This window comes from Phymastichus coffea, unplaced genomic scaffold (assembly GCF_024137745.1).
Source record: "Phymastichus coffea isolate CEN01 unplaced genomic scaffold, Cenicafe_Pcof_1.1 PCOF00009, whole genome shotgun sequence".
NCBI classification, from domain to species: Eukaryota; Metazoa; Arthropoda; class Insecta; order Hymenoptera; family Eulophidae; genus Phymastichus; species Phymastichus coffea.
The window spans coordinates 8,739,054-8,752,385 of record NW_026706820.1 but is presented as its reverse complement, the minus strand read 5'-3'; the positions used below and the strand labels follow the sequence as shown (position 1 = coordinate 8,752,385).

Here is a 13,332-nt window from a genome sequence, read left to right as displayed (position 1 = left end):
AAAAAAGAAATTTGCAAATCTGTTTTTTAATTATTATACAAAATCAGAGAGCAACATTAATCATCTTTTATCTGAATAACATTCTTCTAACCACTAGCGATTTTTTCATGTAAAAATTTTCCATAATTTTATTGTAAAAACGGCGTAATTTGATTATTAAATTGTATAACTTATAACTTTGAGAGGCGATTTTTCCTCGAGATGCAATTTATGTTAGAAAATTCGTCTTTTCTAGCTTAATTTTTTAAATCGCATAATCGCAATTTCGATCGAGCCATTTTGCGATAAAACGTGTACAAAATTTGCGTCAATGACAAAAATAGCGTTTTAGGGGCTACCAATAGTAGAAAGGAGCCCATTTCGCATGTATAAATTCGCTCGTCGCTGCGGCAAGAGGACTCATTTTCCTACCTTGCTTAGCAGCGCGAGCACTGTGTAGAAATAAAGCCTCAGCTATTTCCTGAGACGAATTTCTTTTTCAGTGGTTAGCCTGTTAATTTCCTTTCCTACAGATCTCTAAGCGCTCAACTCATGAGACTATCTCTCTCATGAGAAAAAAGCAGCCTTAGAAATCTTCCCTCCTGAAACATATTTACTGCTAAGAAATTAAATTGAGCAGTGATCGCGGCGCTGTCGGGCCTCTCCCCGATAGATGCGATTGCTCTCAATTGCATTTCGAAGCAGCTCATCGAGTTGGTAGGCCTCGTGGTTTGCCACTCGAAAGATTGTCTTTTGATATTTAGATTGCGCGCGTGTCAACTTCTTGCTTTTCTCGGAGACGTAATTGCGAATTCAATGTAAAGAGTCCGAACTATTATTTTCATAACGCGAGATAGATTCAAACGTTATAACGCCTCTCACAACCAAACAAAAAATGCTATATACTTGAAACTTGGTACAGATGTTCGGGAAGAGTGTACCAACATAACAAAACAAAAAAATCGATAATCGAAAATACGTTGCCCGTGAAATTTGAAAAGTCACCTTACTTTTTGAACACACCTCGTATTTAACACAAAGACTTAATATTTTACTTTGTGTTCCTCGAACTTTAATTGGTAAAAATTGTTTTAAATCTCCTCCTAATATGATAATTTTTTTTCCTAAAGGCAAATCATTGTTTATAAAATTTTGTAAGGTTCTATTTACAATTTCCAATGCATATCTTGGAGTCATTGAAATTTCATCCTATATAAATATTTCAGTTTCTCTTAGTATTTAAGCTTCACAAGATTGTGTTTTAATATTCGAAGATGAATCTTGAAACATAGGTACTGGTAATCCAAAAGTTTTACGTACAGTTTTTCCATTTGGAAGTGTTGAAAGTACTGTGCGCATGTGCGCGGGCGCCCACCACGCCACCTTTCCTTTTGCTGCACTGCCGCTCAAACTAGCGCGGCACTCCAGCAGCAACCACCAGTGGATATAGAGCTCCTTTTTAATAATATAACTTTACTTTGTACCTTTGTTTAATAGAGACCGTAATAAATCATACTTTCACTAGTTTAATATTTATAAATTTAGCGTTCACAATCATTTGCTCCAATCCAACAGGTTATCGGCCCTGACACGCTTCCACTGCGCATCTATCAAAAAAAAAAATCTATAGAGGTATGTTAACTAAAATACTAAAGTGTCGCAAATTAAAAAAAAAAAAAAATTACTCGCTTAAGCCACATGAGCTCGCAACAAAGAGCAATTGAGCACTCTCCTTTGTGTAGTAGCTGGAAGCTCTACAGACAAAAGAAAGTATTATATAGTGCCGTGTAAATTCTTTATCTTTTTGCGTTTTGTTTTGTTGACATAAAAAGTAATAACGTAAGTTGCTGGAATCGTAATAGAGACAAATATAGTAACAATCAAGTAGAGCTGTAGAATAGTTAAACACGATTAGAGAATAAACAGAAAAGGGCGGATTTTCTGTCGCGTTCGTCCCTAAGAATTAAAGCAATAAAGAAAATTGATAGAAGTGTAAAATAATCAGATGAAATCGAAAGAGTGAAAGTTAGATGCGTTCCGGGAGTGACACATAATAGTTCGCGAATTACAGGCGAAACAAATTTCGGTGTCATGTGCGACCGTTAAACAAAGGGTTCGACGCCATGACACCCGGCTAAACATGTGCGCACGAAAAAGCGCGCGACAAAGACAACACTCTGCGCACGCGTCACAAAGAGGAAGCCAAAGAGAGACAGAGAGATAGAGTGAGAATTATTCGAAAACGCATGCTGCTAAGGTGTGTTCACGTTGATAAAGTGACACAACCTAAAGTCAGTACACATAGAGTGATGTGTCAGACACGAGGCAGTGACCCGGTATGGGAACGCCTGCGCGTTATAGCACGCACTTCATAAAATAAGAATACCGAATATTATTTTAATCAATTTAAATAATATATGAATTCAATAATTTAACTATAATAAACATCATTATATATATACATACATATGTTTAAAATGTGTAAATCAAATTAAATTTCAACAAATTAATATTAATATAATTAGGGATATTTAGAGATTAAACTCAAACAAATAGAGCTTATCATTTAGGGCATGAATAGAGCATTGACAAATATATATATATATAGAACATCCTCTCCTACAAAAGTCGAGATTGTTGCACTAAGTATAGTCGACATCTCTAATGACTTTGACAATCAACTAAAGGATCGGTCTGCTATTGCGAACGTGAGCGATCGCCCCTCTAAGTAACTTGCGCTACGTATGGCCATCTGAAAAGAGGGATCACGGGAACAGTATCTGCCGATCTGATAGCTGAATGTCGGTTCTCCGACTATATCTGTCGGATGTATCTGACAGATAATAGAATGAAACCACACTGCAGCTCTTTTAAGATGAAACATTCGGCAATATTTTTATAGAGATGGCTAACAACAACCGACAAGCTGCAGAGGAGATGGAGGGCTCAATCGATGCAGACCAGAACACCGGTCATAGCATCGTGGGTACTGACGAGACAGGTACACATATTTAATAAAAGCTGTATCTTTTTTTACTCGAGTCTAGAATAATACTATAACTCAGTCTTAGAGAGATAGAGTGCGGATCCGTAATTAAAAACCAATTAGAGAGAAAAATTCCGAATGTTTAGTTAGAAAACTGTGTTATAGCACCATCAAGAGTAGACAGCGACACGTCAACATCTAGTGTCGCCTCGACAGTACCTCGAACAGCATCGGTTGACCAAGCCCCTGAGTTTGTGGCACCCGTCACCACTGCTCAACATACCTCTGAGACCAGAGGCAGGCGAAACTATCGCCTAATCGTCCCTCACCGGCAAACCCTGAGACTGCCAAGCTCCTCTAGAGATGACGATGCAAGGGAAGCCAGGATTGATAAAATCCTGGTGACCATCGAGAAAGTGGCTGAGGTTCAGGCTAGGGCCTGGCCTCAGATCACTGAAGCTCTAAAGGACGCCAAGATTATTATGGAGGCCTCGTTAGAGTCGAAGAGGCTCGATATTAGAAGATTAGAGGTAGGACATAATAACAATAATAAAGATACCAACTTAAACTCGAGCGTTATAACCTCTTCACCGCTACTTAATGTTAGAGAACCGCTACTTAATGTTAGAGAACACCCCTATTCCATCAACAGAATTTTAGAGGAAGATACACGAAACCTAGACAACACCAGAGTAACAGAAAACCCAATTAGAGCCGATAGGACCAACGTAGAGAGTACGGATCTTGAGAACGGTCAGAACAGCATTACGAATGATATTAGTAATCAGCTCCACCAAACTTTTGGTGCTCTAGCTAAATCGCTGGAAAGTACGAACTCCACATCAAAAGCGTCATTCAAGAGGGATTACACCCTTACTTCTAAGGCTAATCTCAACGTATGGCTGGACCGACTGAACTCAGAATTATCCGCGAAAGAGCTATTAGATGTGATTGACCCTAATGTTAAAGCCAAAAGAATTTACGATATAGACGAGTTAGATAAAAGAAATAGACTAGTTAGAGATATTATCATTAATCATTTAGACGAAGATTATCACAAATTAATACTAAACGTAAATGATCCTAGAGAGATAATTACTAAAATTAGAGAGCATAGAAGAATAGAAACTAACACGGACGACGCAAAAGTGAGAGAACAGCTGTATAGTATTAAAATAAATAAGAAGGATCAAATCTCTGTGTTCCTAGACAAGTTTGACTCAATCATAAGAGAATATGAGTTATGTGATACAGCTATTCCTCTCACCGATGCTGAGAAAACATCCGCGTTTATGAAGGCAGTAAAAGATGCATACCCGCGAATTAGAGAGATGGAGATTATGACTAAAAATAGCCAAAATAGAGGAATGACATTAGAGGAAATGAAAAATTTTGTTCGACAGTTAGAGGCTGACATCAGAGGGTCCGGAGGAGCAGGAGCTTCTACAGTCTCTGCAAGCGTGGCGAGAACCGGGTCGGTCGAAGCTGGATCCGGTGGGACAAACAAGTGTTACAGATGTGATAAACACAACGTTGATCACATCTCAGACACTTGCCCACTGGTCCAGTTCGGACTGTGGTTTTGCTACGTTTGCAGGGACTATGTTCCGCACACGGGGAGAACCTGCCCTCGTCAAAACCAGTCGAGCGGATCCAGAGGAAATGGGTATGATGTTAGAGATAAGAATATTAACAATAGAGGATCGAAAGGAAGAGGGTTAAATAGAGGCTCTAGAGGTAACCCTAATAGAGAAAATTATAAAAGAGGTAGAGGCAAGAATAATAACTTTAGAGGGCAAAATAGAGGTAGAGTAGGAAAGCGAGGAGCGAACAGATATTATTATCCCAGCGGGGACAGCAACAAAAAGAAATTGGCAAATGCAGCAGTCGCTCAAGTTGAAGGTAAGAGCACAACCAATAATCAATGTAATAAAATAACCTTTTTGCTGGACTCTGGTGCAACAGAGCATATTATAAACAAAGCGTTTGTCCTGCAAAATCTTAAAAGGAGCTCAGGAACATACATTAGAAGCGCAAATAAAAATAGGTCGGCTGACATAGAAATAGACGGTAGAGGCAATCTATATATAAAAGATTTAAATAACAAAGACCACATTATTAGACTAACAAACGTTGTATCTGCCCCGAACATATCTGAAAACTTAATGTCGCTTAGAAAATTCGCTGATGCCGGTTTCGGTATTTATCTAGATGACATAATCTTGAAAATCTTTGATAAAAACGATGGATCGATATTCTTGACCGGATATTATGAAAAACCAAATTGGCTGATTGAACTAGAAATTGCAAATAAAACTGAGAATTCTGATAATCAAACGTACAATAAATACGTCTGCAGAGCACGAATGGTTACTCTAGAGGATCTCCCCAATCAACAGTCAAACGTAGAAATAGAAATGGATAAAGAAATCGTGAATTCAGAAATTGGGAGGAAGACAGAGTTGAGTGAATTAATACCGAAATTCAGCCAATATAGAGACTTTGAAAATTATACATTAGATGATCTGAAAAACGATAAACTGATGGACGATTTGTTTACATCATTCGAACTAGAGAAAAGGTACTCAGAAGAGTTAGATGAAGGGATGTTATGGCATGTTAGATTAGGACATCCTTCTTATGACTATCTATTGAAATTACAAAAGGTAAGTAAAGAGCTAGTGAATGTAAAATTCAATGAGAATATTAAAAATTGTGAAACTTGTGTCATGTCCAAAATGAGTAAACAGCCTTTTAAAGAAATAAGAACTAGAGCTGATCATCCTCTTCAATTAACTCACACTGACATAATAGGTCCATTTAAAACAATCACACATCCGGGTCGTAAAAGATATGTTATAGTTTTCATAGATGATTATTCGAAATTTGCCAAAACATACGCAATAATTAGTAAGTCCGAAGCAGGAGATTGCTTAGAAAACTATTTAAATACAATGAGAAATCTAGTCGGAAAGAATCTTAGAGCTTTCTATATAAGAGCTGACAATGCTAGAGAGTTCACTGGAGGTAAGTTTCAAGAAGTTATGAAACAAGAGAAATTAGAGTCAAACTTCTCTAATCCGTATACACCTCCCCACAATGGCACTGCTGAACGATTCAACAGAACCATATTAGAAAAATTGAGGTCTTTGATGATAGATTCTGGTTTACCAAAGTCATTGTGGAACCTAGCATTAGAAGTAGCTGTAGATGTTTATAATAGATCCCCTAACTCGTCCATAAATTATAAAAGCTCGTTGAATATGATATCCCCTGATAAGAAAAGTCACTTAGAGAAAATCAGACGGTTTGGTTGCATAGCCTATGCAAGGAAACCGATATCTGAAACCAAGTTATCAGAAAGGGCAATTAAAGGAATTCTAATAGGACAAACAAGTAATGGATATGTCTTATGGCATCCACAATCCGGAAAACTAATTCTAACCAAACACGTAAAGTTTAGAGAAAAGCTAACCTACAAAAACATAGATAAAAATGACGAAATCACTAGAGAATATAGCTCAAATTTGAAGTCTAATTCTGATGAATGTGATATTGGAACACCGGAGAAAACCATTGATGTATTCGATACTTATAATTCAGAAAAATCAAGTTCCTCAAGTAGTTTAGAACCAACGTTTAAAAATCTAGAAAAAACCAAGAGTAATAAAAGAAAATCTGAAACGAATATCGAACCAGAAAGTCAGACTAGAGTACAGCCTAAGAGAGGTAGTAAAGTAAAACGAGATTACAAAGCTATGGCTGAAGGAAAGGCTAACCTGGTAGATAATAGTTTTGCGTTCTTAGCACAATGTAATGAACTTGAAGTATTAGGAGAAGACGAAAAAGGCTTCTGTTTGATGGCAACACTGAACGCAGATCCGACGAATTATAGAGAGGCAATGGAAACTGAGGATAAATTGAATTGGTCAAAGGCAATAAACGATGAACTAGAGTCCATGCGAGAAAACAATGTCTGGAGTATAGTGTACAGACCTACGGTAATTTTAAAAGGAAATAGAGCTAACATTATCGATAGCAGATGGGTACTGAAGAGAAAAGTAGATTCGGATGGAAAAACAACTTTCAAAGCTAGACTAGTAGTGAGAGGATTTAAAGACACTAATGAATATGAACTTAGAGAAACTTATGCACCTGTATCGAGACTAGCTATAATTCGAGCCGTGTTTGCTGTTATTAACAAATTGGACCTCGAAGTTTACCAATTAGATGTGAAAACCGCTTTTCTAAACGGTGAATTAGATGAAGAAATATATATGGAAATCCCTGATGGAGTAAAAATAGACGAACAATCGAAAGCAACTAAAGTCTGTAAACTGCATAGAGCAATATACGGTTTAAAAATAAGTCCCAAGAAATGGAATCAAAGGTTTTCAGCAGAGGTAGAAAAATTAGGCTTACAAAAGGATATAAATGAACCCTGTCTGTTTACCTACAGGAAAAATGGCAACATGGTATTATTGATTTTATACGTAGACGATATATTATTGGCAGGTAACGATCTAGTCAAAATAAATGAAATTAAAACCCACCTAAGTTCAGTGTTTAAAATGAAAGATTTAGGAGAACCTAGAGAATACTTAAGTATTCAAATTACTAGAGATAGAAAGGCTAAAGAAATCATGCTGAGCCAAAGCAAATATGCAGAAAAGGTATTAGAGAGATTTAATATGAACGAAAGTAAACCACAAAAGACACCTATGATAACTAGACAAGTCAAAGCTAGAAACGATAAAAATATAGAGAAAACTGAAAAACTTGGAAAATCGGAATTTCCTTATAGAGAAGCTATAGGTAGCTTAATGTATCTTGCAAATGTCACAAGACCAGACATAGCATTTGCTGTAAACTTATTAGCCAGAAAACAATCTAATCCCTCTATAGAAGACTGGATTGATGTAAAGAGAATCTTGAGGTATCTTAGAGGAAGTTCTGATCTAGGACTAACATATAGAGGAATCGCTGAAAACTTAGAAGTATTTACAGATGCAAGTTTCAGAGACAATGCTGATTCATCTTCGACAAGTGGAATGGTTGCCCGACTATTCGGAGATTCCGTTATGTGGAGAAGCCACAAACAAAGTGTAATCAATCTCTCGACCTGTCACGCTGAATATTACGCAATGAGCGAAGCATGTCAAGAAATGATTTCATTAGATAAGGCTCTTAGAGACATGTTAGGAAAAACTATGTACCCTATTATTATAAGATGCGATAACAAGTCCTCAATTAGCTGTACACAAAAAGAAGGAAACCATAAACTAAAGAACTTTGATGATTCGATTAAAGAAATAATTATTAACTTAGAGAATAGAGAGAAAACAGGAACTAAAAATAAATTGTCTAAAGTACATGGAGATTACATTAAACAGTGCGTAACGGAAGGAAAAGTTAAATTGGCTTGGGTACCATCTAAAGATAATTTAGCGGATATATTTACAAAACCTCTTCCTTTCGATTCTTTTAGAGCTCTTAGAGATAATATATTTAATAACTGAATATGTTCGAGAATGTCTCTGTTTATTTGCAGACGCGGAAACCAATAAATCTGAGTGAGCTACTTGTGCTTACGCGTATATGCGTACAGTGGAGGGAGTGTTGAAAGTACTGTGCGCATGTGCGCGGGCGCCCACCACGCCACCTTTCCTTTTGCTGCACTGCCGCTCAAACTAGCGCGACACTCCAGCAGCAACTACCAGTGGATATAGAGCTCCTTTTTAATAATATAACTTTACTTTGTACCTTTGTTTAATAGAGACCGTAATAAATCATACTTTCACTAGTTTAATATTTATAAATTTAGCGTTCACAATCATTTGCTCCAATCCAACAGGAAGCAATGTAGCTGCAATTCCAGTAAATGCTATTGAACATATTTTAATATTTTCAGACATTTCGAGGGTTCTGTAAACAGCCTTAGGCTGTTTACAGAAGGAATCTGACACAATAAAAATGACATTAATTGACATGATAAATATACATAAAAGGATATTTTATCTTGAAAAACCCTCGAAATTTTTAAATAATCATCTCAGTAGCAATCTTAAGAATCAATTATGATAATAAAATATCTTAATAATTTTTGTGTGAGCGCAGATTTCAAATTACACAGAATGACATGGATAACCGCTTTATTCGTGTCATATATATGATTTAAAGACTAACATTTTACGGAAAGTTGTTATATGTATTCTATTGCTACTATTGTGTTTATAAGACGCTAATTTAAACATTTCGAGTATTTTTTAGCTGAAAAACAACGTATTACGTACATTCCATATGTCAGAATTCATGTCATTTTTTAAGTGTCAAAATCGTTCTGTGAACACCCTTAGTGTCAAATATAAACACTCTTATTCATTTTTGTATAAAAACAATTCGTTTTATATATAATATACAAATGGATAGATGCAAAAATGGATAGATGCATAATTACGTATTAAATACTTGTTTTTAACATTTGTTAAAAAAAAATAAAGAGTTATAATATATTATTATCTGTATGGATTGTATAAATAATAATGGAAATATAAGTGAAATATAAATACAAGTCATTTCAGAAACCTAAATATTGCATGGTTTTAATAATAATTCATTATTCAAATGGCGTCTTTTTTGTATCTTTGAGTTGAGTATACAAATAGAGCTATTTTTTTTATTGAAGTATTTTTTAGGAAATACATGCAAGTCCTAGTTGAGTACATAAATATAGTAAATAAAATTAATTAAATAGTATTATTAGAATCAGTAGCTGAATATTTAGAATAATTATTTTGTTAATATCATTATAGCCATTAAACAGTAAGTCATTAAACATTATAAAAAATGTTTCAAGAAGCAAAAGGTAAATCCAAAAACAAAAAAGATTTAATAGAGGTAATTCTAACATATACATACATATAATTTTGCCAAAAAGTAGATAATATAATTTATTTAATTAAGGTTGAAGTACGTGAAGATGAGGAGCAAAAAGTTAAATTTGAAGAAATAATAGAAATTCTGATTAAAGCTGGATATTATAGAGCGAGAATAAAAGGTCTACCAAATTTTGATAAGGTAATATATTTTGTCTTATTTTTTAATAATATAAAGATCTTTTTGAATTAAAATTAGAAAATGCTATGTTTTTATCAAGATATGCACTCTTGAAAACTTATAAATTTTTGTGACATTCAAAATATATCAAATTCTGTTTACTTCAGTATAATGAACAGTTAAAATTAGTACTTTATATTGTATATGAGATAGAAATGGCTACTTCTTGGATAAATAAATAGAAATATCAGAAATATAATACATCAGACAATAAAATATTTATATTTATTAAATCGATATGTAATATATCTTTTCTTAATCACTTCAAGACTGTAATATTTATAGTGTGATGATGTGTACAATGTATATATTTTTAATTGTGTGGTTTATACATATATACTTTTAATACAATTAACAGTTATATTGAAAAAAACAAAAATTTTATTTCCAAAGTTTATAATGGCTTATAATTTAAAAATTCATTTTACAAAAATGAATATATACTTTTTGTAGAAAATTATTTTTATATGCTAAGATTCCAAATATTAAAAGGATAGCCTGCAGTTTTTTTATCGAGTTCAATGATTTTGATTTGGATATATTTTTAAAACCTTATTTATATACAGGTTATATACATCGCAAATCCAAAAAGGAAAATTAAAATTAAGAGTCATGAAAAGGTTCTCCACATTTTGATAAAAATGAATACATAGGTGAAACACCAAGAATTTTTTTCTTATAGCTTAGCAATAACTATTCACATTTATTGAATTTACCTGAAGTTCAAATAATTAAATATGAATTATATTTATTCTTTTCTTATTATATAAGTGAATTTTCATTTCAAATATTGAATTAACTAGTTTTTATATTTTCAAACATTAATAATTTCCTTAAAAAAAGTCTATTTCAATTATTCGTCTCTATAAGCTTATCTCAAAAATTTAAATACAATGAAATAAGTCACTGTAACTCATCTAGCTTATATTTTGAAGTAGAGAAATAAATTATTTATTCGTACACATAACATAACTATTATTAATTGTTTGCCATATTACTACAGAATTTTCAACAGCGGTATATTATTTATTTAATATCCAATCGTTAATTCTTTTCCGTTACGAGTTTGACTGTCTTCTCGTTGATATTACATGGATGTAATTGATGCAGGTTGCCAGCTGAAAGCGCGAGCAAGTCTCTATGACCCTTAACTTTTTATTTAAGAACCAGTTAATTGCATGTAGTGTTAGAAACTTAAATTAATTACACCAGGTGTTTAGGTTACTATAATGATTCATTCACATCAATCTCGGAAAATAGACAAAATAAAAAAAATTTTCGATAGAGTCGAATTTGCTCGGCTCAGCTATATTGACCAAAAAATATGTTCGTATTACATTTTCCAACAAAAAAATATTAAAATGTTTTTTTACGCAAACTTTAAACGATAATATCTTGCCGAAATATCAATATTTGGTTAATCTTAAGATTTTGAAAAATTGCTCACTATTACAAGAAATTTGTCCTGTTATAATATATTTGAAAAGTACATTAATTTTTATAAAGAAATTTTAATAATGTAATTGGTATCGTGAGCAATTCAAACAGTTTTAGTTTAGTTTTAGTTTAAGTTTACTCGATGGCGGTGGGTCTCTTAGTTGATACTCCTGCAATGATGAGAATCCGATGACACTACAAAAAATTTTATTTTCATGAAGTTGTATCATATCAATATTGTTTATATAACTATGATCAAGATTCACAGCCGGCATTTCCATAGCATCTCGGTCATAGCTGTATAAACGATATATAGATGTGATACGATTTCGTAAAAATGAAATTTTTTGTAGAGTCATCGGATTCTCATCACCGGGCTCCGGTATGCCAAAACACATGCGTTGACCAGAGCGAATTAAAAGTTTGAAATTTAAATAATAATAGTGGTTTATAGTTACGGTTGATATATTTATTTTTATTGGTTAGAGATTTGTGAGCAGTGTAGGATTATATAAAAGAGTGAGGGTTGGAAGGAGATATTTGTTTAGTATTTTGAGGTTTATTTTAAATTGAGAGTTTGCATTTATTAAGAAATTCGGTTAAGAAGAGACATGGGGGATGAGTGGGGAGTTTTAATATATTAATGGCTGTAGTTACTGGTGAAGTTTTACTTTTTTGTGTATATTTGTTTAAATTTTTTATTAGTGTTTCTCTCTGAGATGTGTACGTAGGGCAAGACCATACAATATGGTCAATATCTTGTACTGGAGATCCATATTGACATGAGACGGAATTTATAAAATTCTTTCTGTATAAATTGGCTGCAAGAGAATAGCGGTTGCTTCTAAGTCTATTAATAGTGGTGATATGTTTTCTATGAAAGTAAGTTTTGTGGAACCATGGTTTAGATTGTGTAGATGAAAAATGTGGAACGCTTCACGATTTTGCTTGTCATTCTTGCGCAGGGGCCATGTTAATCTTGTCTGTATCATTCCAATTTTGGTATATGTATTGCCGAAGAAAGTACCAATTCAAACAGTTGTCTTACGCAAGCGTTAACTTACAGAATTGGCTGCGGCTGCTGATTAGTGTATATGTATTATTTAAATTTCTTTAAAAAAAATACTGTACTTTTTTAATATATTATAATCGGGCAAATTTCTTGTAATAGTGAGCAATTTTTCAAAATCTTAGGATTGAACAAATATTGATACTTCGGCAAGATATTATCGTTTAAAGTTTGCGTAAAAAAACATTTTAATATTTTTTTGTTAGAAAAAGTAATACGAGCATATTGTTTGGCCAACACAGTTGAACTGAGCAAATTCGACTTTATTGAAAAATTTTTTTTATTTTATCTGTTTTCTGGGCCTGATTTGGGGATGGTGATCTATTCTCGAAAACATCATGTATGCCATTGTAATGATACGAAATTATATATGCAAACACTCGTGAGAGAGAAAAATCCATAAGGTCATTAAAGGTCAATTTTACCTTTTTTATTTCCTCTACCTGAATGCTCAGAAAAGGGAATTAAGCGAAAATAATTTTTGACCAAGGTTGCTTAACTGAGGGGAACATATTCCTTTAATTTTGCTTCTGACCTTGGAGGTGCAATGGTAGTCGATTCAATTAATCGATTCGTTCGTGATTCTGTAACTCGCGCGTTAGTTCGAACAATTAAGATAGAGAGAGGGCGCGCGAGCATTTAAATTAAGCAGTTACGCCTCAGCTGTTTACGCGACATTACCGCCGAATTTATTTTTGCACTGTATTTCGCCGATATTAAAGTTTTTTGGGACGAGTTTCGTGCG

The 13,332-nt window shown here is 33.8% G+C and overlaps 1 protein-coding gene and 1 non-coding gene across 9 annotated transcripts in view; one reads left to right on the top strand and one right to left on the bottom strand.

Moving 5' to 3' along the window:
- Positions 1-9,289: 9,289 nt before the first annotated feature.
- LOC131670948 (coiled-coil domain-containing protein 93) overlaps positions 9,290-13,332 on the top strand; it is a 636,062-nt gene continuing 632,019 nt past the window's right edge. The window contains exons 1-3 of one of the 8 annotated variants that reach the window (XM_058947011.1): positions 9,294-9,613; positions 9,778-9,862; positions 9,929-10,042. In XM_058947011.1, coding sequence (XP_058802994.1) covers positions 9,812-9,862; positions 9,929-10,042 — 165 coding nt within the window. In that variant the 5' untranslated portion in view covers positions 9,294-9,613; positions 9,778-9,811. Of the gene's footprint in view, positions 9,863-9,928; positions 10,043-13,332 lie in introns of all 8 variants that reach the window. The other 7 variants (XM_058946991.1, XM_058947001.1, XM_058947048.1 and 4 more) reach the window with 7 other exon arrangements.
- LOC131671508 (U6 spliceosomal RNA) lies at positions 12,439-12,545 on the bottom strand. Its single transcript, XR_009302544.1, has one exon. It is a non-coding gene; the product is annotated as a U6 spliceosomal RNA (small nuclear RNA).